The 20,383-nt window shown below is 37.0% G+C and overlaps 1 protein-coding gene across 5 annotated transcripts in view; it reads right to left on the bottom strand.

Moving 5' to 3' along the window:
• The window catches only part of caska (calcium/calmodulin-dependent serine protein kinase a), a 285,045-nt gene that overhangs the window by 101,125 nt on the left and 163,537 nt on the right, over positions 1–20,383 (bottom strand). For all 5 annotated transcript variants that reach the window (XM_036584332.1, XM_036584563.1, XM_036584414.1 and 2 more), the window contains exons 3-4: positions 11,992–12,097; positions 1,088–1,165 (exon numbers count right to left, since the gene is read on the bottom strand). In XM_036584332.1, coding sequence (XP_036440225.1) covers positions 1,088–1,165; positions 11,992–12,097 — 184 coding nt within the window. The remainder of the gene's footprint in view (positions 1–1,087; positions 1,166–11,991; positions 12,098–20,383) is intronic.

Below are 20,383 nucleotides of genomic sequence, written 5' to 3'. Positions count from 1 at the left end.
TTGAGAGCCCCCTGTAGATGCTTGTAGACTATATGCTCACTTTGCCTTTAACTAGCACTTATCTAAATATCTATTAAAGGCAACTGAACTTCATGTGGAATATAAGAAACTATTAGCTCTAACCCTAAACCTATATATATATATAAGATACATATTATACACATGTCATATCATACACATGATATATATGTATCTTGCTGCTGTTGGAACAAAACCTTGTATCTCCAAAATGACAATTTTACAGGAGAAGGAAAAAACATACTTTACTTTTAATGTCAGTGGAACCAGACTTTTTTCCAAGTCATTTTGGGCCACTTCCTTTGGTATAGTGGACCATCAAAATAAAGTATTATCCTGTATTCTTACAACATACAGTACGTACTTCACTGACGACTGCCTGGATTTTTGTAGGGTACCATCATCTCAAATCAAATACTAATGTTTTGCACTAAATGTAAATAACAAATAACCCTACAGCACTTCACATTACCAAATCTCATCTAGGCTTAGTTGACTAATGTAAATTGGCAAAGATTAGGCAGCATAAAGATGCACATCACAAATAATCCAAGTAACACTGTGTAGAAAAACACAGGACAAAGAGATCTTTCATATATGAAATCTTTCATATATGAAACTTCTGACTGCCAGTTTTAGAATTTTTAAAGCAAGTTCACTATTGCACTCTTGTGATAAATGACATGAAGGGAAAGAATAATCCAAACTGGCTCAACAAGCTGCTCAACAATACCACAGTGGAGACTGAGGGGAGCTGAGAGCGAGAATGATCAAATACTTTCGTTTCAGTCTGAACACTGTTCAATAGAACAGCATAATTTGCAGTGCTTTGTGGGAAATGCATCTGTCAGAAAGGTCCTTGTGCAATAGCAGGATGCATAATTAGTCTGGTACACTGCCAAAATTAATCAACACTCTCGCTCACTTTCTGACAGAATTTTATCAAAGTACTGATTTAAAGAGAATCCAGCGTTTCCCAGAAGAACCTCAAAACATCAATCTTTCTGGAGCTATAGGTTAAAAGAACAAACAAATCATTTGTGTACATGAATGGCATAAACATGCTTACCTCGCTACAGCCTCACTGTAGACAAACCCAGCATCTGCTCTCTTTACGATCTCAAAACAGAGGTCTGCTCCATCCATACTGAGAGAGAGAGAAAGGAAGAGAGAGATGAACATCTCAGCACAGGTACAGCCTTTCTGTTTGTTTTTTGTCTGTTTTTTTTTATTTTCTCCTCAATTTAGTCAGATTCAATTCACCTAATAGTTAGGTCTCCCCCAGTCACATGATACCATCAGTGCTAGGAGGGTGAAGGCTGGCACACGCTTCCCCTGAGTCATCATATGAAGCTTGTTTTTATGATAGTTTCAGATAAGTTTTTGGCCTGAAATGTATATATATTTTTTACAAACCTTGAAGGCAGTGGGGTACATGCAGGGCAAAATAGTCCCCTGAGAAAACAGATTTTTTCAGCTGTACCACTATTTTCCAATGATTAAGACTACACATAAACTATGTTTTGGATAGTAAATAAAACAGCTGTATATGTGTTGTAGATGTCTCAAGACCTGGTTCCTATCATCACCACCGTAAAGAAACCTGAGTGGGCAAGTTTCTCTGAGATGGACCATTTCACATCAAACCACTCTGAATTACTTTGTTTTTGTCTGAAAAATGTAATCATGCAGAAATTCTCCACAAGGAAAACTATAAAAACATCTGATCGTTCAAAAGTGTAGCAGAATTTGTAGCACCTTCAGTCACTGTGAACAAAAATGCTAACGTGTTAACTGGCATCTCTCAATTTAATACTTTTTTACACCTAAATAAAGATATTTTCTCCTTGTGGAGTATCACCAGATGCTTTAGGGCCTGTGATTCTACTTTGTTGATTCTCCACGTCAGGTCTCCGCAGTGGAGTTTTAAATTCTGAGACTGTGATGACCCCTGGAAAGGCTTGATTCTGTGGTCCTCCTGGAAGATCCAGGAAAACCCAGTTTAAAGCCCCTGCCAGAAGCAGCTATATTACATTCAAAACTGTCGTCCAAGAGTTTTACAGTGTCTATGATGTCAGATATGCTTCAGTGTTTCTCAAGGCTTTCGAAAGTGAAACAGGCTTGCAACATCAGAGAGGAAGAGGAATTATGTTGTTCTAGTGACAGTCTGGTGACCTCTACTTTTGTCTTAGCTGACAATAATTTTGTTTCAATCAAAGCTCCACTTAAGGCACTTACGTTTGTCTGAGAAGAAACTTTCTTCTAATAAATTCTCCATATAGATTTTTGGCATGGAGTTAGCTTGGTTTTCAAAACAGGCCTGTAAGAGCTCAACTTGTTTTAAACATTGTAATTATTGTCTGAATAGTTGAATTGGGTATTTTTAAGCAAGCAGCAATTTTTTTTATTCGTAATGCCCAGAGGGAAACTGTCAGAGCTCTTCTGAGTGATTTGTAGGTAGATACAGGCAAGCTAGCTCTCCCAGTGGTTAGGATTTCAGGAACATAACTGCAGGCCTAGCGAGTCAGATTAATCACTAACATAGTGAGGAACACATAGTGGAATCAAGAAATCATGTTTGAATTTACAATAGGAAGGACACATTTTGTGAAAAAAATAACTGTAGGCCATCTAAAAGTCCAACATATGAAATTATCTGGTAGTCTGAACAAGTTTCAGTCAGCAGTTAAAAATGGAAAACAGTGGCAGAAGCTCTAGGCCAGGGCTCTTTACTAATAATATTGTTGCAGTAAAACTACTACTAACAAATCAGAAAAAAATGTTAGCATGTCTGTTACACACTTCAAACAAATGTCTTTTATAAGCTAGAATGTTTAATCTACAATGACCAAAAATGTTAATGTGCACCAATGTTAGCAAAGTTTCTGCTACCAGTAATTAGCAATAACGTTTTTTTCATGTTTCTGACAGATTTTTAACATTTATGGCCTGAACTGAATGGGTAGCACTAATAGTCACTGCTACTGCCAAACTGAATGAATAGCAACAACCTTTTATTAAGCTCTTATTGCCCTTTTAGCATTCTCTGACCTGACTAATGCAGAGGGATGAGTAAGAATGATTGGACTCTATTCAATTTTATTCACAGAACTTTTATTTTAGGGGTGTCAGTAATTGTAACCCTTTGTTTTAAGTAATTTTGCCTTTTTTGGAGAAAATTACTTCTTGATGAAGATTTTGTAAACCTAATTTTACGTTGGTTAACATCAAACAACTGTAAGGGGTCATTTTTCATGACCCCTTGTTCCCTATATAAGGAGACTGCAGAGGAGGGAACTAGATCATTTGATCAGGTTACAGACTGAATACAGAGAGGAGATATAATGTTAGGACTGCATTCAGTTACAACATGAGAGCCAAACTCATTTTAGGTAATGGGCCACATTACGCTCTAATGCCTAGCTCGAATGTCAAATGCGCCAGGCCAAAAAATCAGTTTTTAATAGCTCAAAACACACCAACAGCTCCTCGTAAATGTGTTTATTTTAGTCATTTATCTGAGAGGTACATTTCTAATGAACAAACTGATCAAACTAATTTCTCCTACAAACCAAAAATGACAAAATCTGGCTAAAGTTAGTCAGTGCAGTGTAGATGCAGACTGCAGGGTCTTTTAGCAAACCTCAAGAAATGCAAAGAACTGCATGCTCACAAGTACAAATGCGAGCGCTTAATCTGACTCATTTATCAAGCAATAACAGCAGCAAAGCTAAGAAAAGCTAGCTATCTGATCCTAACATTATTCTGCAAAGTTATTTATCATCAGACGTTATCCTAAAACACTTTTTAGCATATTCAGTAACCTAGATAAAGTTTAGCTTACCTTAGAGCTGCTTCTTAATAGTTTGGACATTGAACTGTGAGTTTGGTCTTAGTCCAAAACCTTTTCTTCAGCCTCTAGATGATCAGGCAGGCAATATATGTCCCTCAGTTACACCTCTTCACCCTTTCTTAGTCAAATAATACTAACGTACTGCCACCGCCATTCTCACTGCAGGTTTATTTTGAAGTGTTTTCCTGGAGTTCTTCATTCATTAGTAGGAAAGTAAAGCTTAGATATGGTTGCTAAGCACAAAAACACTGTACTATGTTGATGCAGAAATTTACTGAGATGATTTTAACTGCTCTCTTAATGTAGAAGTACAATGCCGGCCGCTTCTTTAAGCAAAATGAACAAGGTTAACATTAAAATTTAGACCAGCATTCTGTCATCAGTTTGCTCAGCAAAGTAGCCTATCAGAGCAATGACAAGCTGATTACTGAGTGCAGTTTTTACAGTAAAGTGTAAACATTTGCTCAGAGTAAGTAGGAGAACATTTCTCTGGTGACTGCTTTATTGATAACATCTGACTGTCTCACTGCATAACTGTGAGGGCTAGAAGGGTGGCCATCCGTCACGCTGGGCTGGCACTGGCCATTCCAGCGACCCCTTTGCTACGCCCTGGCTACTGCTAGTGGCTACTGAGCTACACTGAGTTTTATATCATCATTCTAATCACAGTCTATCAAAGTGTAGTCAAAAACAGAGGCCAATTATAACATTATAATATTATAATAAAGTAAAGGGAAACAAAGCATTTAACATTACAGTAAGCCATAATAGTTAATGTTGCTTTGATTTATTGCTTTCTTTTGGAGGGGTGTGTTGTTGCAGCCTTTCTGAAAGCAGTTTTGCCAACTCAGGAAGTCTAACAACCAATCTCTGTTAGCTATGCTCTCCAGAGCTGTGTAAATCCATACAGAAGCAGCTGCAGCTCCCCAGATAAGAACTCGCTCTGTGCACAAGTTCCACTGAAATAAGGTGTGCGCTTCTGATAAGCTGAAGAGTGTGGAACTACTCTACATATAGGAAATTAATAAAACTGGCTTCATTTTAAAAAGTTCTAATCAAACAGGAAGGAAGGAGGAGAGCATTAGTGCACAAATTAGAATGTTGGGCACAATAGCTGAAAAACATGAAGGCCTAAAAATAACTGATACTGAGATTTTAGTGTCAGGTTTTAGAGAGGCACTCAGGCTAAACTAGCAGAAACAAAACTAAAACAAAAACATAACCGAAACAGAAATATTACGTAGTACCGTAAGGCTTTAAAGCTAAGAGCGCAACCTCTCAAATTCTCTCATGCATTGCAAAGTAGTAGATTTGTGCATCCGACACATCAACAATATCTTGCTCTCAATGTTTTAAGGTTATTATGCTTACTAGTTAGACTGTTATACGATATATAAATCTTTCTGGAAGTGTATAACAGCAGGGCGGGGGGTGCCAACTCAAACTTTAAGTTAACCTTCTGCATAGATTTTTAACTTAGTCAAACTTAACTTAGCCAAAGGTTTAATAAAAAAATCTCATATTTGCTTAGATAAAGAACTGCCACGTGCAAATAATTAAATTAACAACATCTTTTAAACATCATGATATATTTTGACCTCTCTCTCTGAGGTTTCACAGTTTCAGAGAGGCACTATTATGTGCCTGATCGCCAGGAAACGAGATCACAAGACCAAGTCTAAGTGAAATTTCGACCCTCAGTGGTCAGAAGTGTGAAAAGAATAAGCGCTCACCTCTGTAGCATATGGCTGGGGACTGAGTAAAAATGCAACAACAAAAAAACTATGCAGCAACGTCAGCTCACAAAGAGGCTGACTTGTTTTAATAAGCTCAACTAAAACTGTACTTTGCAGACCTGACTTAGATGCAGTATCAAAAAAACTATGCTAGAAAATGTTTTGACTAAACAAAGCTGGGAAAATTAAAAACCTATGTAGAAGGTTGACTACATAACTGACTTCTGACCTGCATTGGGTTACTTTAAAAATGTATCCCAGTACAGATTACTGATGACATGTTGGGAAATGTAACCTAATGCAAAGAACTACAATAACCTCAACATACTCCGCAGATTTAGCATTTCAGGTGAAGTGAAGTTTAATGTTGGGTCAGCTAAGAGTGGCTATTGCAGTGCAGTAACAGAGCTAGCTGTGCAGAGAAAAGGGCCATGGTGTTGGTGATGCAGTGACCTGAATGTAAAACTGTGAATGAACTTCTCCTTTCGTCACTTGGGGGAGAGTTAATGCCTGAGCTGTCCACGGGTCTGGAGTCCTCCAAGAACCCTCTGCCTTCTTCCAGCATGAGGATGAGTTAGCACACACTCCTCTGTGTCTCCAGTGAGTTTCAGTCTTTAATCACCTGTTCCTCTCTCGCTCATTCCTTCTATTACTGTTCCCAGTTTCATGCCCTTACAGACTATAAGCTCTCCTTCTGCTGCTACATTCATCTTAAAAAAGCATTATGTACTTTATTTCCAGGGACAAGCAGAGCTCAGAATCAATAAAGAGATAGATTTGCTTAAAAAAAACTGGTTCATTTCCATTTTAATATTAGGCGAAACAGTTGTTTCTGTTTCTTTTACACAGACTGCATGTGGTCTGTATATGTGTAGGTTTAAAAGGGTTTAAGACCGGTCAGTTGTTTTTATATTGACTTGGACACATTCCCACAAACAGGCTCTGGAATTTTGCCATTTGTGAATGCTCCAAAATATAGCTATAGCTAATATACATAAAAACAAAAACTGAAGGTACTAAACTCTTAAAAAGATAGTTCTTCAAGGGTTCTTTAGTAAAGTCAATGGTTCTTTTCAGAACCATAAGCTCTGTGTAGAACCATTTCGTGCTTAAGTGGTTCTATTAAAATAAAAAAAAGTGTTCTTCTGCTGTTACAAGCTTGATATTGTAACAAAAGCAGAACCGTTTTTGGCGCTGTATAGAAACATTTTCAAGAAGGTTCTATATAGAAACATTTACATCACATTCTCCATCAACCTGAAGAACCATTTCAGCATGCAAATAACTATTTAAACAGGAAGTTTAAGTTTCTATATAGAACTCAGCGTTCTGAATAGAACCATTCCCTTTACTAAAGAACCCTTGAAGAACCATCATTTTTACGAGTGCACTTCACAAAGTAAGTCCCCTTACTGTGGGGTTTGTGAATGGTTTATTTAATGGTTATTAAGTAGGTCACCTTAAAAATCATTAATAAGCAGTTATAACACATAAATAAGATGAGCGACAGTCAGCTGTTATGTGATGAATATGAATATCTGATGACGCTGACTGATGGAGGAGATAAAATAAGTAACCAGCAAGACCTTTAACAGTATAGATGAACATGAACTCACTGTTTGACAAACAACAGGCCAGTGTTTCCCTTTTATTTATGTGTTTTGATTGTTAAGAGACTGGGAGAAAGAGATGTCCTGACACAGAGCAAGCACATAAATGCCTTACAATCCAAAGCCATTGAAAGTTTTCTCTTTTTTTTTGTCTTTCTCACGTCTGAAAAGCAAAGCCAAAATCCTTCAAGATCCTCCATCAAAGTTCAACTCTGTGTACATTACTACTGCTCCCGTGTCCTCCCTTCCACTACAGTCCAAGGGTTCTACAGTTATCCTTACTAACGATATTACTTATTTACTTCAGTTACAGTACAAAAGTACTTGTTTTAAAATGTACTTGAGTAAGAATTTACTGTATTAGTTTAAAATGTTGCTATTTTTAATTTTTCAATATTTCATAAGAACTTCCCAGTACTATCAGTAATGTTACTGCTTCTGTTACTCATGCATGCTGGTGAAGACCAACAATCAAATTCACCACAGAGCTCTTTCCCCATAACGCAAGTTGTAAGTGTATAGTTAGCTTTATAGCTTCTATATGCAGGTCAAACAAATCAGTTGCAAAGCCCAGTTGCCCCCTTGATTAATATCACTTTGTCTGACAAGCTATAGAGTGAGCAATGTCAACTCTGGAAGTTCAATAGCAAGGGCTGACATGAGATTGCAAGTTCAGTAGCTAAACTACGACTGGACAGTCTGTATTTGGGGTGGGGTTTAGTAAAAGGTGCACAGTAATTGGTTTGTTTATTGGAAAGTGCATCGCATTTTTCTAATATTTTAGAAAAATGTTCTCCCTCTACAGTTTAATGACCAACAACACATTAGTGTAGAAAACAGTGGAGTAAAAAGTATTATATTCTACTTTGAAGTGAATTAGAGTGAAAGTATAGTCTCAAAGTTTTAAAAAATGGAAATACTTTTAAAAAGTACAGATACTTCAAAAGAGTATTTAAGTACAGTAGCGAAGTAAATGTACTTTATTATTGTCCAGCACGTATAAATAATCAGCTCAAATTCTCATTAAGTTGTGACCTACATGGAATGAAAAATTATGTAATTAATGAGTAACACAGATTTAAAATTAAGGGGCCCATGTTCCATATCGTGCATTTTATTCTTTTGTCTGATGTCCACTTATAATCTGTGAAGATTTATGCAGGAAAAACAGTAATAGCTCATTCTTACATGACCATTTTCCAGCCTCCCTTTATCCTTTAGAAGTAAACAGTCTGTTTTTGTTACTGTGCCTTTAGGAGTAATATATGTAAATGAGCTCTGCTGTGATTGTCTGCATTGCATTATATATTATACAAAATGCAATCAGGGCTGAAACATTTCTCAAAACTTCTGCATGAATGGGCAGGGCTAAACAGCTGTGGGCTGAATGTATGCAAATGTAATTGCATGACATCACAAAAACAGTGAATTCAAAATGGGCCATTTTTGCAGCTGAGGTTTGTATATATAAATAGACTGTATGGACTGCTCAGTGAACAGTATGTTTTGAAAATGTAACAATATTTACGTACTACATCAAACTTTTGGCCCAATCCCATTTCACTCTTTGCCCCTACCACTTAGCCCTTACCCCTTCGTTTTGTGTGTTCACGTCGACAGAAATAGAGGGGTAGGGCAAAGTGTTAGGGTTACATGGCCCTCCAAACGAAGGTTTTTCTGAGAGGCACTCTCCAAACAGAGCCTTAAGTGAAAAAAAGAAAAAGAGGCAAGATGGCTGTGCAGGCGACCAAAAAACCCCCACAAATGTGAGAATTTTCTCTTTTAAAAAATTAAGATAACCATTGTATTGTCTTAGTTTAATGTTGTTTCAATGAATTATGGTCCTTTGCTTCATATTAAGCTTAAAAATCACCAATAGTATTCTGATGTCTTGGTAGCTAGCTAAATTTCCCGTTCCACCTTAAATAGTCCAGCAGTACTTGAGCAGTACTGACACCTGAAACGCCAGAATGTAACCGCTGCACCATTTTAGGTGGAACGGGAAAATCCGAATGAGAAGCAGGCGAATAGCTGACTTCAGCTTCGAGGTGGGCAATAATAAGTAACTGTTTCATCCCACTTCTTTGAAAGCATATGATGCCCTAAATGTAACTAAAGCCCAGCAGTGAGGTTGCTGAACTTTACCCTCCTCTGTTATCACTGCAGACTGGCAGGGTCGCCTACAGATCGCCGCTACCGGCCTGTCAATGAAGTAATGTTCTTTTTTTATTTGAGGGTTGTTCCATTTCATTGGGGAAGATTTCAACCCCTGCCCCTTGTGACTCAGTTCCAAGGGGCAAGGTGACACTAAAAAAAAGGTGTAGGGGTAAAAATAAGAAATGGGATTGGGCCTTTGATTAAGGAAAAGTGAGAAAAATTCAGTTTTCCATGATTTGGGCCCTTCAACATTTCTGTTCTGGGACAGTTACTGATCATTATACTTTTGCTTTCACTGGAAAATAATGTTTGTTTCCATTTTCATTGTTTGGCTGTGCAGTAAATGTGAATCTCACACTATAGGCAGGATATTTTATCACTTCAGATTCTGGGACACCTGCATACCCACTAGCACCCAAATAGCACCCAGCCACGTTCTATATAGAGAATCCCTGTGTATGTGTGTATGTGTGTGTGTGTGTGTGTGTGTGTGTGTGTGTGTGTGTGTGTGTGAGAATGATAAATGAGGAGCAGAATGGGGTCTGCAGGGAGATCATCTGTGAGATACTGAGGCTTTATTACTAAAAGTCAGCATCACCTGCTGCTCCCTGCATGCTTCATGTAAGTATCATGCATCTGCTATCCAAACCACAGTGTGGTAAGAGCATGCTAAGTGGGCTAAATTTAATCATGGGAATCTCGAAAAAGAGGTCTTTTGCTAAACATCTGCAGAGCAAATAAACAAGTGCAGGAGGAAAAAAGCAGAAGGATTTCTGCAAAACACATTTTGAAATGAATCAGTGTAGACGAAGAGCAGGATTACAGTTCATATGAAGTGAGTTTATAAAACAAGCATTATAATGCTGTTAATACAGTGATCTCAGACTTCTTAGATTGAAAATGTGAGATTTTTTTTCATTTAAACCTGGAAATAACAACAGGAAGTTTTAGAACTTTGAATATTCTAAACAAATAAAAAGGTTATGGCAAGTAAAATGAAGAAAAAAATATTCAGGATTCTAGTTCACAATTCAAATTTAAGCAAATCTGTGATTCTTGCACAAAGTTCACTTGCAGTTGGAGTGCACACTGTCATTAAAGAGCCTATATTGTACATTTTTCTTGAGCGAGATAGAGAGAAAGAATACATGAGAAAGGCTGATGAAGAAAGAAAGCTCTGAAAGTCTAAAGCTCCCAAAATGTGTTTAACTGAAAACCAGAGTCCTTTTTTCATCCTTTAATTTTTTTTCTGTTTTAGCTTCAGACTTCACTGTTCTCCTCCAAACAGACTGTTTCTGTTACTGTCTTTAAGACTGATATATGTAAATTAACTCTGTTCAGATTGGCTGTTCTGTTTTACACCTCATTCAAAAAGCAGTCCAGGTCGAAACACTCCTTATAATTTCAACACTAACTTTTAACTCTAACTTCAGAATAAATGGGTTGGCGACCTGAAGCGACCCAAATGTTAATAAGAGCCATTTTGTCCTTTTAATAAAAATCAAACCACCCTGGGAGCCACAACAATTTATGCCCATTTTACCATTTTGGCTTTTTCTAATTTCCCCGTTACACCTGGTTCAGGTGCCTGATGTGCCAGAGTGTAACTGCTGCACCATTTGAGGTGGAACAGGAAATTTCAGTGAGAATCTGACTTCAGCCTCCTGACGTTTTAGTGTTTGACAGTTTCCTGCTGCAGATTAAACATATCAGAAAAACAGCTTGAGTGCTTACAAGTGCAAATAAGTCCATTTGTCCCCAAATTATCGATTATCAGCTGTAGGCTATATTAACTCCAGCACTTAAGACCACTTTATGCTAAAACTGTTAGAACGATCAGCAGAGCTTTATTTTACTGCAAAGGAGGATAATTTTATTTTTACCTAAAAGTCTAATTCCGCTGTGGACCAGCGACAGGGTAGTAAAAGAGCAGCATGCGGCTCAGAAAAAACACTGAATTTCAAATGGGCCACTGTATACTGTATGTGCATTACAATACATTTAAGACGCCTAGGTGTACGCAGACACTGATAGGTGGTTAAGCGTTCAAAATGAAAACAGCATAAAGAGCAGTTTAGTGAGAAAAGGAGTGTAAAAATGCTGTAGCTGAGCGATGAATTCAAATGAACATGAATCAATATGGATTAACGCTCTGACATCCACAACTAAGGCTTTCATGTGACTTGAAATCTGGCCTCCTGTGTTGATTTCTGCAGGGGAGAGGAACCCTATTAAAAAAATGTCACATCAATTATTATAACTTGCTCAACTGAACAGCAACTTGCGTAAAGGCAAATCCAGGCCTGCTCATAGCCATGCTGCACAACGACTAATTGGCCTGTCCATCAAGCACATCAAAGTCAGCTCCCCAATATTTCCCTCTTCCACCACCCTCAGATTTACATAACCCAAAAAAAGATTCCATTCCATTCTCTATTAACACGAGAGATTTTACCACTGAAAGTGGGGGAGCAAATGAGCCGTGCACTCACATCAGCACAGTCTTGCCTAAGGGGTATCACTGATGAAACTGTAGATTAGATTAATGCATCCTGAGAGCAATGTGAGCCTGAACAGCTCAACACCAAATATGGAGGGTTTGAAAAAGGTCACTTACAACTCAAAGACCATGTAGAGCATGCCATCTGAACTGTAGGTCTCCAGCAACTCCACAATATGGGGATGTTTCAGCATGTGACAGATACTGGCCTCTCTCTTCAGATCTGCAGAGAGAGAGAGAGAAAGAAAGAGAGAGAGAGATGGTTAATGTCATTTTCTGATGAACTAGCTAACTATTATTACTTACTGAAGTGATCTTAAAGGAATACTCCATCATGTTTTCCAGCTTAGTGGTAGATTTACCAACATAGGCATTAATTACTGACAGTCTACAGACACTGCTGGTAGAAAAGGCCAATTTAGTGGCTTATCTACTAAGAACTGCAAATGATCACAGGAGCAGCTTCGTGATTAACATCTAACCAGTGCAATATAAACCCCTTTCTGGCTCAAATGTTTTTTGTATGAAAGCTAATTTCCAACACAGAGAACAACAGTTCTTCATATTTCTCTGATTTTGGTTCAAATTATTACTTATTAGGATTTATTTTGTTCATATTTTGACTTCCCAATAAAGTATATATTCATTTTCTCTCATTTAGATTATTATAATGTGTTGTTCACTGGTTTCCAAAAACAGTATAGACAAACTACAGCTTGTACAGAATGCAGCAGAAGAGTTCTGACTCCAACATGGAAGAACAAACCTGTTTAATATAGAATACAATTTTAAGGTTCTTTTATAAGTCTTTTTTTAAGTCATTCATTGACTTACACCTTCATATATGGCAGACTGTCTAACTGCATGTTTCACAATGATGTATAAGATCATCAAACGCAGATGTACATTCTGTTACAAAAAAAAAAAATGTAAAAGAAGTAATGAGGCTGCTTTTAGAGCAGACGCTCCCAAACTGTGTAACTCCCTACAAGACATGTGACATGCAACTTCAGCTAGCACTTTTAAAAATGCAGCTTAACCCCTTCAAATCTCAGACTAATTACATACTAAGGCTTATTATTCAGGAACTACAGGGACTTCAATACAAACAGGTGTGTAATAAAACTCTGGGCCTGCCAGGGAGCCCTGGCATTTTAAGGGGTTAAAACATATCGCCACTGTCAGAACAAAACCTCATATCTCCAAAAAAATAATTTACAAGAGAAGGAAAACACTTTCTAAACTTTCAATTTAATTGAGAAATGATTTATTACAAGTCATTTTGGAGCATTTCTATTGGTCCATTCATCATGAATGTTTGATACAATGAAAAAGGCATCAGCTAACTTCAAATTATGTCATAAAATCAAAACCGTCGAAAATGGAGTTATGTTTTTGTCCTGTCAGCGACAAATATTTATTATTATTAACTTAATTTTTTAAAGAATTTTCATTTTTTCTGTGTGCTACAATTTCTTGTTTTCCTATATCCTTATTACACTTACCTTTTATACGTACTTATTTTTGCTTATTGTTTTTAAGTGTTTATTGTAAGAACTCGATTTACATTTAATTTTCCTTTTTTCCCCTGTTTTTACTCTCTCTTTCCAGTTTTTACTCTCACTTTTCTGTTTCTTCTTTTATGCTGGCTCTTCTTTGCCTTCCTCATTGTAAAGTACTTTTAATATAAGAAAAGTATTTTAATATGCGAAAGGTGCTATTTAAATAGTTATCATTATTATTATGTGACATTACATTTTAACATAATAAGTCATTATTTTGAGAAAATAATAATTATTTCAAGCTGAAGATAAGAGTTATTTTAAGCTCAACTTTGTTTAATTTTACTAAAGGCACCCAGGTCATTTGGGAACTGTATGATCTTGAACTTGGTGAGTATAACCTCTTAGCTACATGCAGAGCATCAAAGGCTGTGACATTTCTGTAACAGAAGCCACAGCACACACACAGAAACCAGCAGCTTTAGTAATGCAGAGACAGCACAGCCAATAGAGTTTAGTGTTGAATTGTGTGGAAAAGAAACCTGTTGAATCAACATTTCGGCAAATCCTGCTCTTGAAACACTTTGATAGTGCTGTAAAATATACCCAAAAGTTTTAGGAAACCATTTAAATGTAAGATTTTTACTTTCTTTATCCAATTAAGAATAATGTGACATGGCAGGCATTTATTAATGTTTTATTTCCCATTGAAATTAAATAAATGTTTTTAACAAGCCCAAAAAATGGCAGCCATGTTAGCACCTGTTGTCAGTCAGTTATTACTATCAGTCTTGGCCAATCAGAGTACTTCATTATAGAGTTCTACTTCCTGTATTTTGCACATTCAGAGAGGAACTTCCACAAATGCATAAATAATAAGACAAACGCACAAAAACAGTGAGCACCGCTTGGATCCTACTATCGGCATTGAAAAGCAATCACTTTACAGCAGCCACTTTTTACCCCAAAATACAGTTTGCAGAGGTGCAAAACATTAAAAAACCTGCCTCTTAATCTCTGTCTGCCACTTCTGTAGTACACAGCTGACTACCAAGCACTGACACTACAGAGCAGACGACTCAAAACACATTCATAATAGAAGCAAACAGGAAGACGTTTTAGCGTCTACCCACCGGCTTCTATTAGTCTAAATCAATATTTTGAGTCAACATTTTTTCTATTATTTTACTAAATACATGAAATCATGGTTAAAATGACTGTCGCTGGTAATGCACCTGACAGATATTAAGCTTAAAACTATAGGACTATTCCTTTAATAAATATGCATGCTTTTTTATAGAACCCCTGAACAGATTCACCTTTTTTTAATCAATTTTTCCTTTTCATTTGCCTTCTTGAAATCTTGAGTTATTTATATCATTATGACGACACAATGAATGTTGTTTTCTCAAGACATTGATGCCATTATCACAACACAGTGACCGTTATCTCAATGAAACTGTTGCTGTGACAATTATATAAATAACTCAATATCACTGGAAAACAGCATGAAATTTATATCACAAGATTACGAGAAAACAAATAAAAAAAAAAATCCACTGGTATTTTTTTGCATCATGAAAGCTTCTTTTTCAGCGTAATTCCCAAGAGATGCTTCAATTACTGAATTCTATGTTTGGATTAGGATGACAGAAGCTGCAGTGACACAAGAGGACCTTCTTAAAGATAAATGAGATGAGCCAGAGCTAAAAACACTCTATACTGGCCCGGCAGTGCAAGCTCAGGAAAAAAACCCTGCTGGGCCTGTATAGGAGAAATGCATAAAGAAGAGAGATGGTGTTTAAGCACGTCCCCCGAACTCCCCTAATCCCCGCGCCTTGTAGGAGAGAGGATCGAACTGAAACACATGCCGCTTCCTCCCAGGAGAGCCGGCTGCGTATGTGAGTAGGCGATTCAGGAACTAACGCTTGAGAAGTGGCGGAGGTGTTGAGGAGTGACAGATGAGCTGTTAAGGTAAGAGAGAAGATGCTACACAGCGAGTGAAAACACACAATCAGTGTTCTAATGGTGTTTTGCTGAAAGCAGTCATGAAGCCTTTTTTCAGCCAAGAGAAATTAAGATGCAGCAAAAACAGAAACACACACACATTAGGAGAAGATACTGCATGGCAGGTAAAAACAGGGTTCAGTGCCACCAAAGAACCAATTTTGATCCTTTCAGTAGGTCTGTAGGCCTCAACGAGATGTGTGATTGTTAAGAACCTTAAACAGCAAGTTTAAACAGCCTCGACATAACGTGGGGGTCTATACTGATTAATCTATTCACGTCCAACAACTCAGTTTAGTGTAAGGAGTAATGCAACAGAACTTGCTTTAATAGGTCTAAAGCAGAAGTTCCCAACCAGATGGGGCCATGGGGCCATTTCTTATAAGAAAGCAAACAACAGAAAGATAAAGAATCATTTAATACAAAATCTAAAATAAGATGACAGCCCCATGTAATATGGATTCATGACCACTGGGGACATTAATGACCCAAACCCATTGTGTTTCATAAGTACAGAGATGATGATGGATGAAGTAGCTATGAAGCTGTCCAATTACTTCATTTATAGATAAAACATTCCTCAACATTGTCAAAACATGCTGATCATGCACGTATTAGGGCTCAACCTTTATCAATATTTTGTAACTATTATAAGTGAACTAGTCAACACCGCTAGAGGTGAAACTGAGTCAAGACTGAGACCTGGACACATTCAGTCTGAGTCAAGATCAATCATTTGTAGCAGCTGAATCTGAGTCAAGGCCGAGACCAGATTAGGATTGTTTTCTGAATATAAAAATAACAGAAGCAAGGGAAAGATATTTGTTTGTTTTTCATTGCACATTCCTTTTTCTTCATTATACATGATATATATGAATAAATAATAGAATATTGTATCATGTACTTTATACAATATAACATATATAGCCTAAAACATTATTAATTACCCTTATATTATAGTCTTACAGCATTGTAACCAAATGATGGCGAGGTTATTCTCTGTCCCTTCTTCTCTAAAACATATTAAAAGTTATTGGAATCACCACTTACAGTCAACTGAATATAAACAAAACACATCCATTTTTATTATTAAATGTAAACACAGTAATAATAGCAGTCTGATGGGCCTTGAGAAAATGTTTGAACTGTGGAATAGAACATCAACAAACAAATAATACCCAGTTAAGTCACCCTGAAAAGGACCAAGTACATCCTCAACCAGCATCAAACAGATCTTTCTTAAACATGTAAAGAAAGAACTGTTTAATCTGTTAAAAGACTTTACGGTAAAACACTTTACTGTAGGGTACTGTTCATAAGGCTACATGACATCTACATAAGCCTGTCATGACAGCTGACATAATTACATAAATGTTTATAAATGTGCTCTTTGCTATAAATACATTACATTACATTACGTTACATTCGCCAATTTTGTTCAAAGTTAGTTAAAGTAGCCTTTATGACAGATCAGGCCTATTGGAATAAGCATCGATAAACATTTATATAGAGTTATGTCTGTTGTCATGACAAGCTTATGTAGGTGTCATATAGCCTGACAAAGTGTTGGTGGTTTTGTTGAAACTCAACAGTGATAAGGAAAAAAAAACAAACATGGCCGAGTTAAAATGACGTCAAGACCAAGACAAGACCGAGATAGAGACCAAACTGGAGTACTAAAACACTCACTAATACCGATGCCAATTTTAAGCAGCAAAAAATTCTGATAACTGCAAATTTCAGCTGTTATAACCGCACAAAACACTCCAGTACAGTCAAGCAGTGCCTTACTGACTAATATGATTCTAAAGAGTTGTCATATTTCTAAACAAATAAGCAGCTATAATTAAAAAAAGTCGGTCCCACTCTATATTGTCTCTAATAACTGCATAGTTACATGTGAACAACATATGCAACAACAATGTAATTACTAATGACTTAGTCACTGTTACAAATGGATTACAGCAGTACACCTTATGTAATTACATGTGTATCAACTTCAGTTTTGCCTCATGTAATTACACAAGGGTAATGACATAGATGTAATTACATTTGTAATCAGACCGGGACAGCATTTTTTTTTAGAAGTTTTTTTTTTCAGCAGTAAAAGGAAGTATGCAATAACTTACAATAAGACACTACTTACACTGTATCTACCAGCTTTCCTAACATTTAGCAAGCATTTATGTTGCTAGTACTGTGACACTGCAACCAGTTTCAGCTTTAAACCATTCTGTATGTATGTGACAGTACAGCAGATGTCCCCTTATCTTAAAATGTAACTTTTATGACATTAATTGTGTTGCATTACCCCACAGCAATTTCTGTATTACCGTTCCATTATTACACAGTACCTGTATAAAAACTACACAAGAACTGTCCACTTATTTTAAAGTGTAACTTTAACACTACACTAAAGGAAAGTTCCTGTGTAGAAGATACACTTGTGCAATTACAACTGCAAAATGGAAGTTGATACATATGTGTAATTACATAGGCTGCACTTCTGTAATCCATCTGTAACAGTGACTAAATCATCAGTAGTTAAGGTGCTGTTGCATCTGTTATTCATGTGTAACTACACAGTTATTAGAGACACTTTAAGACCAAAAAGTCTTAAAGAACATAAACATTGTAGAACAGGGGGTGGAGCCTCCCAGAATTGTTAACAGTTTTATTGGTGACTGTTATTGAGCTGTGGTGATATGTTTAAATTATATTCTGCTGTAACAGGGCCCACATCCTACATCCTTCTTGAGTTTTGTTTCTCATTTGTTTTTCATTGTATATACCAAAGGACTGTGCCTTTGACAGTCTACGCTGTCCTGCACTGTCAATTAAAAAGTGGCCCAGACTGAAACAGGCCTTATAACGCCAATGTGGATGGGCGGGGCTAAACTGATGTAGGCAGAATAGACAGGTCTGAGTAAATGAGTCAGGTTTCCACGCATTCACGAGAACAGTCAATTCAACATGGGCAGTTTTTGCAGCTTAGCTTCCATATATGGACTATATGGAGTGAACTGTGCATTTTGAAACATTAACGGTGTTTTCAACAGCATGAAGCCTTTTTAGATGCAGGCGTAGCTTATGCAGAGACACACGCCCACAGGAGCTCACACACACACACACACACACACACACACACACACACACACATATCTGTCAAACAGTGACAGGCTGTACAGCGCTGAAGTTCCCCCTGACTGATTCCTTCAGCAAGCCACTAATGTATAATTACCAGCATCTGCATTCAGGCACCACAGCCGTTTCTAAATGCCACAAACTGCCTCTAAAACAATTCGTTAACAAAGATGTGCTGCACGAATTCGTTTGAATCAGAGCAAATAAAATGTAGAATCTCATTAGGCCATGCATTGCATGAAATGCTGTAGTGAATACATAAACAAGATTAACTCTGGCATGCTAGACCACTATACAGTGCCTGAATCTGCTTTTCTAGTACAGCACCACTAGTCTCTCTCTCTCTCTCTCTCTCTCTGTCTCAAATACAACACTTATGCATCATATTTCACACCCCTCTGCGAGTTAGGACACAGTGAATCCCTCATCAATGTTATTAAACACTAGGAGGAGCTGTGGAGCAGAGCTCACCACAAGCTGAAAAGCTGCTCTTGCATTACGTCAGCAAAAATTATTAGACAGGCAATCTACAGCTACATATTGCTTGAGCAATTAATGAGCAGTCATTGCCCTCCTGACCACATATCACACCTCCCCTCACCCTCTAACTAACACTCAGCCCTCACACTCTTCTCCATCCTCACCCCTCCCTCTGTCTATGTTAGGGCTTTGGCCTGCTTCTCTGCAGCTGCGACCCAGCTGGCCCTCGCTGGACTTAAAGTGCAGGGACTCCAGTTACTAATCACTGTGGGTGACAGTGGTGCTGCTCTGGCCAGGCCACACACATATTCAATGGTGCTACAGCTACTGAACACTTTTACCACCACTAAGACAGCTCAGGAAAGAACCGAACTTCAGACTAAGGCACTCTGTAAACTCTAGGCTCGTTATTTATTTATCAGTAGCACGTTACTTTGAAGATCAGTAATAAGTGTGTAATGATATTATGGTAACAACTTGTACTAAACTAAAAATTACATGCTGATTTTCCGCTTGTAAAAAAATATTAATTTAGTAAGTCGTGGTAAATAGTTGAAAATAAAATGTAAAAATAATAATAACAAACTTCACTTGTAAATTAAACATTTTTTTTCCAATTGATATAAAAGAATTAAGTAGTAACTATTACAGTAAAAGTGAATTATACTAAATATTGTTGTAAAGATGTGTGTGGTATGGTGTGAGTTTTTTGCGTAACGGAACTCATTCTTACACTGAAGAGAACATGTGGTTTGCATTTTTCAGCCCTGATTCTATGTAATCTCATTATGTTTACGTCATCTGTTTCTGTGTAACTACGCTGTCTGTAGGTGGGCTTAGGAGTAAACATAATAGAACAACCATTAGTGATTAAAATTTCAGTGCAGTTACCCACATCATTCTGAAGAACTGATGTTATCAACTGATATGAGATGCAGTAACAGACAAACAAGTTTTTTTACCTCTTATATCTTTAACTAATCAAACACAGTATGATGTACAGACATAGTAGAAACAAATGAAGTAGTACTTCACAACACTAATACCACATAACCCTAATGTTTTAAAGCCCTATAACGTTTTAAGTACATTAATAAGTACATGTATATCTTTCTTCATCTTAACTTACTATTTACTGACAACTTGAAATTTAGTATATACTAATTAGATGATCACCACATGTTACTATCACTTCATCATTTTATTACCAAGTCACTACTGCTAAAATTACATATTATTTAGTAACAATTAGAAAATTTGCATGTAATTGTTTGGTAAGAACAAGTTACCATAATATTACCATATCATTACCCACTTCCTGCTGATCTGTAAAGTGCTACTCATTTATTAATCACAAGACTTACTTACTTAATAAT

The sequence above is a fragment of the Colossoma macropomum genome, unplaced genomic scaffold (assembly GCF_904425465.1).
Source record: "Colossoma macropomum unplaced genomic scaffold, Colossoma_macropomum, whole genome shotgun sequence".
In the NCBI taxonomy this organism is placed as follows: Eukaryota; Metazoa; Chordata; class Actinopteri; order Characiformes; family Serrasalmidae; genus Colossoma; species Colossoma macropomum.
This window is presented reverse-complemented; position numbering and strand designations above follow the sequence as displayed.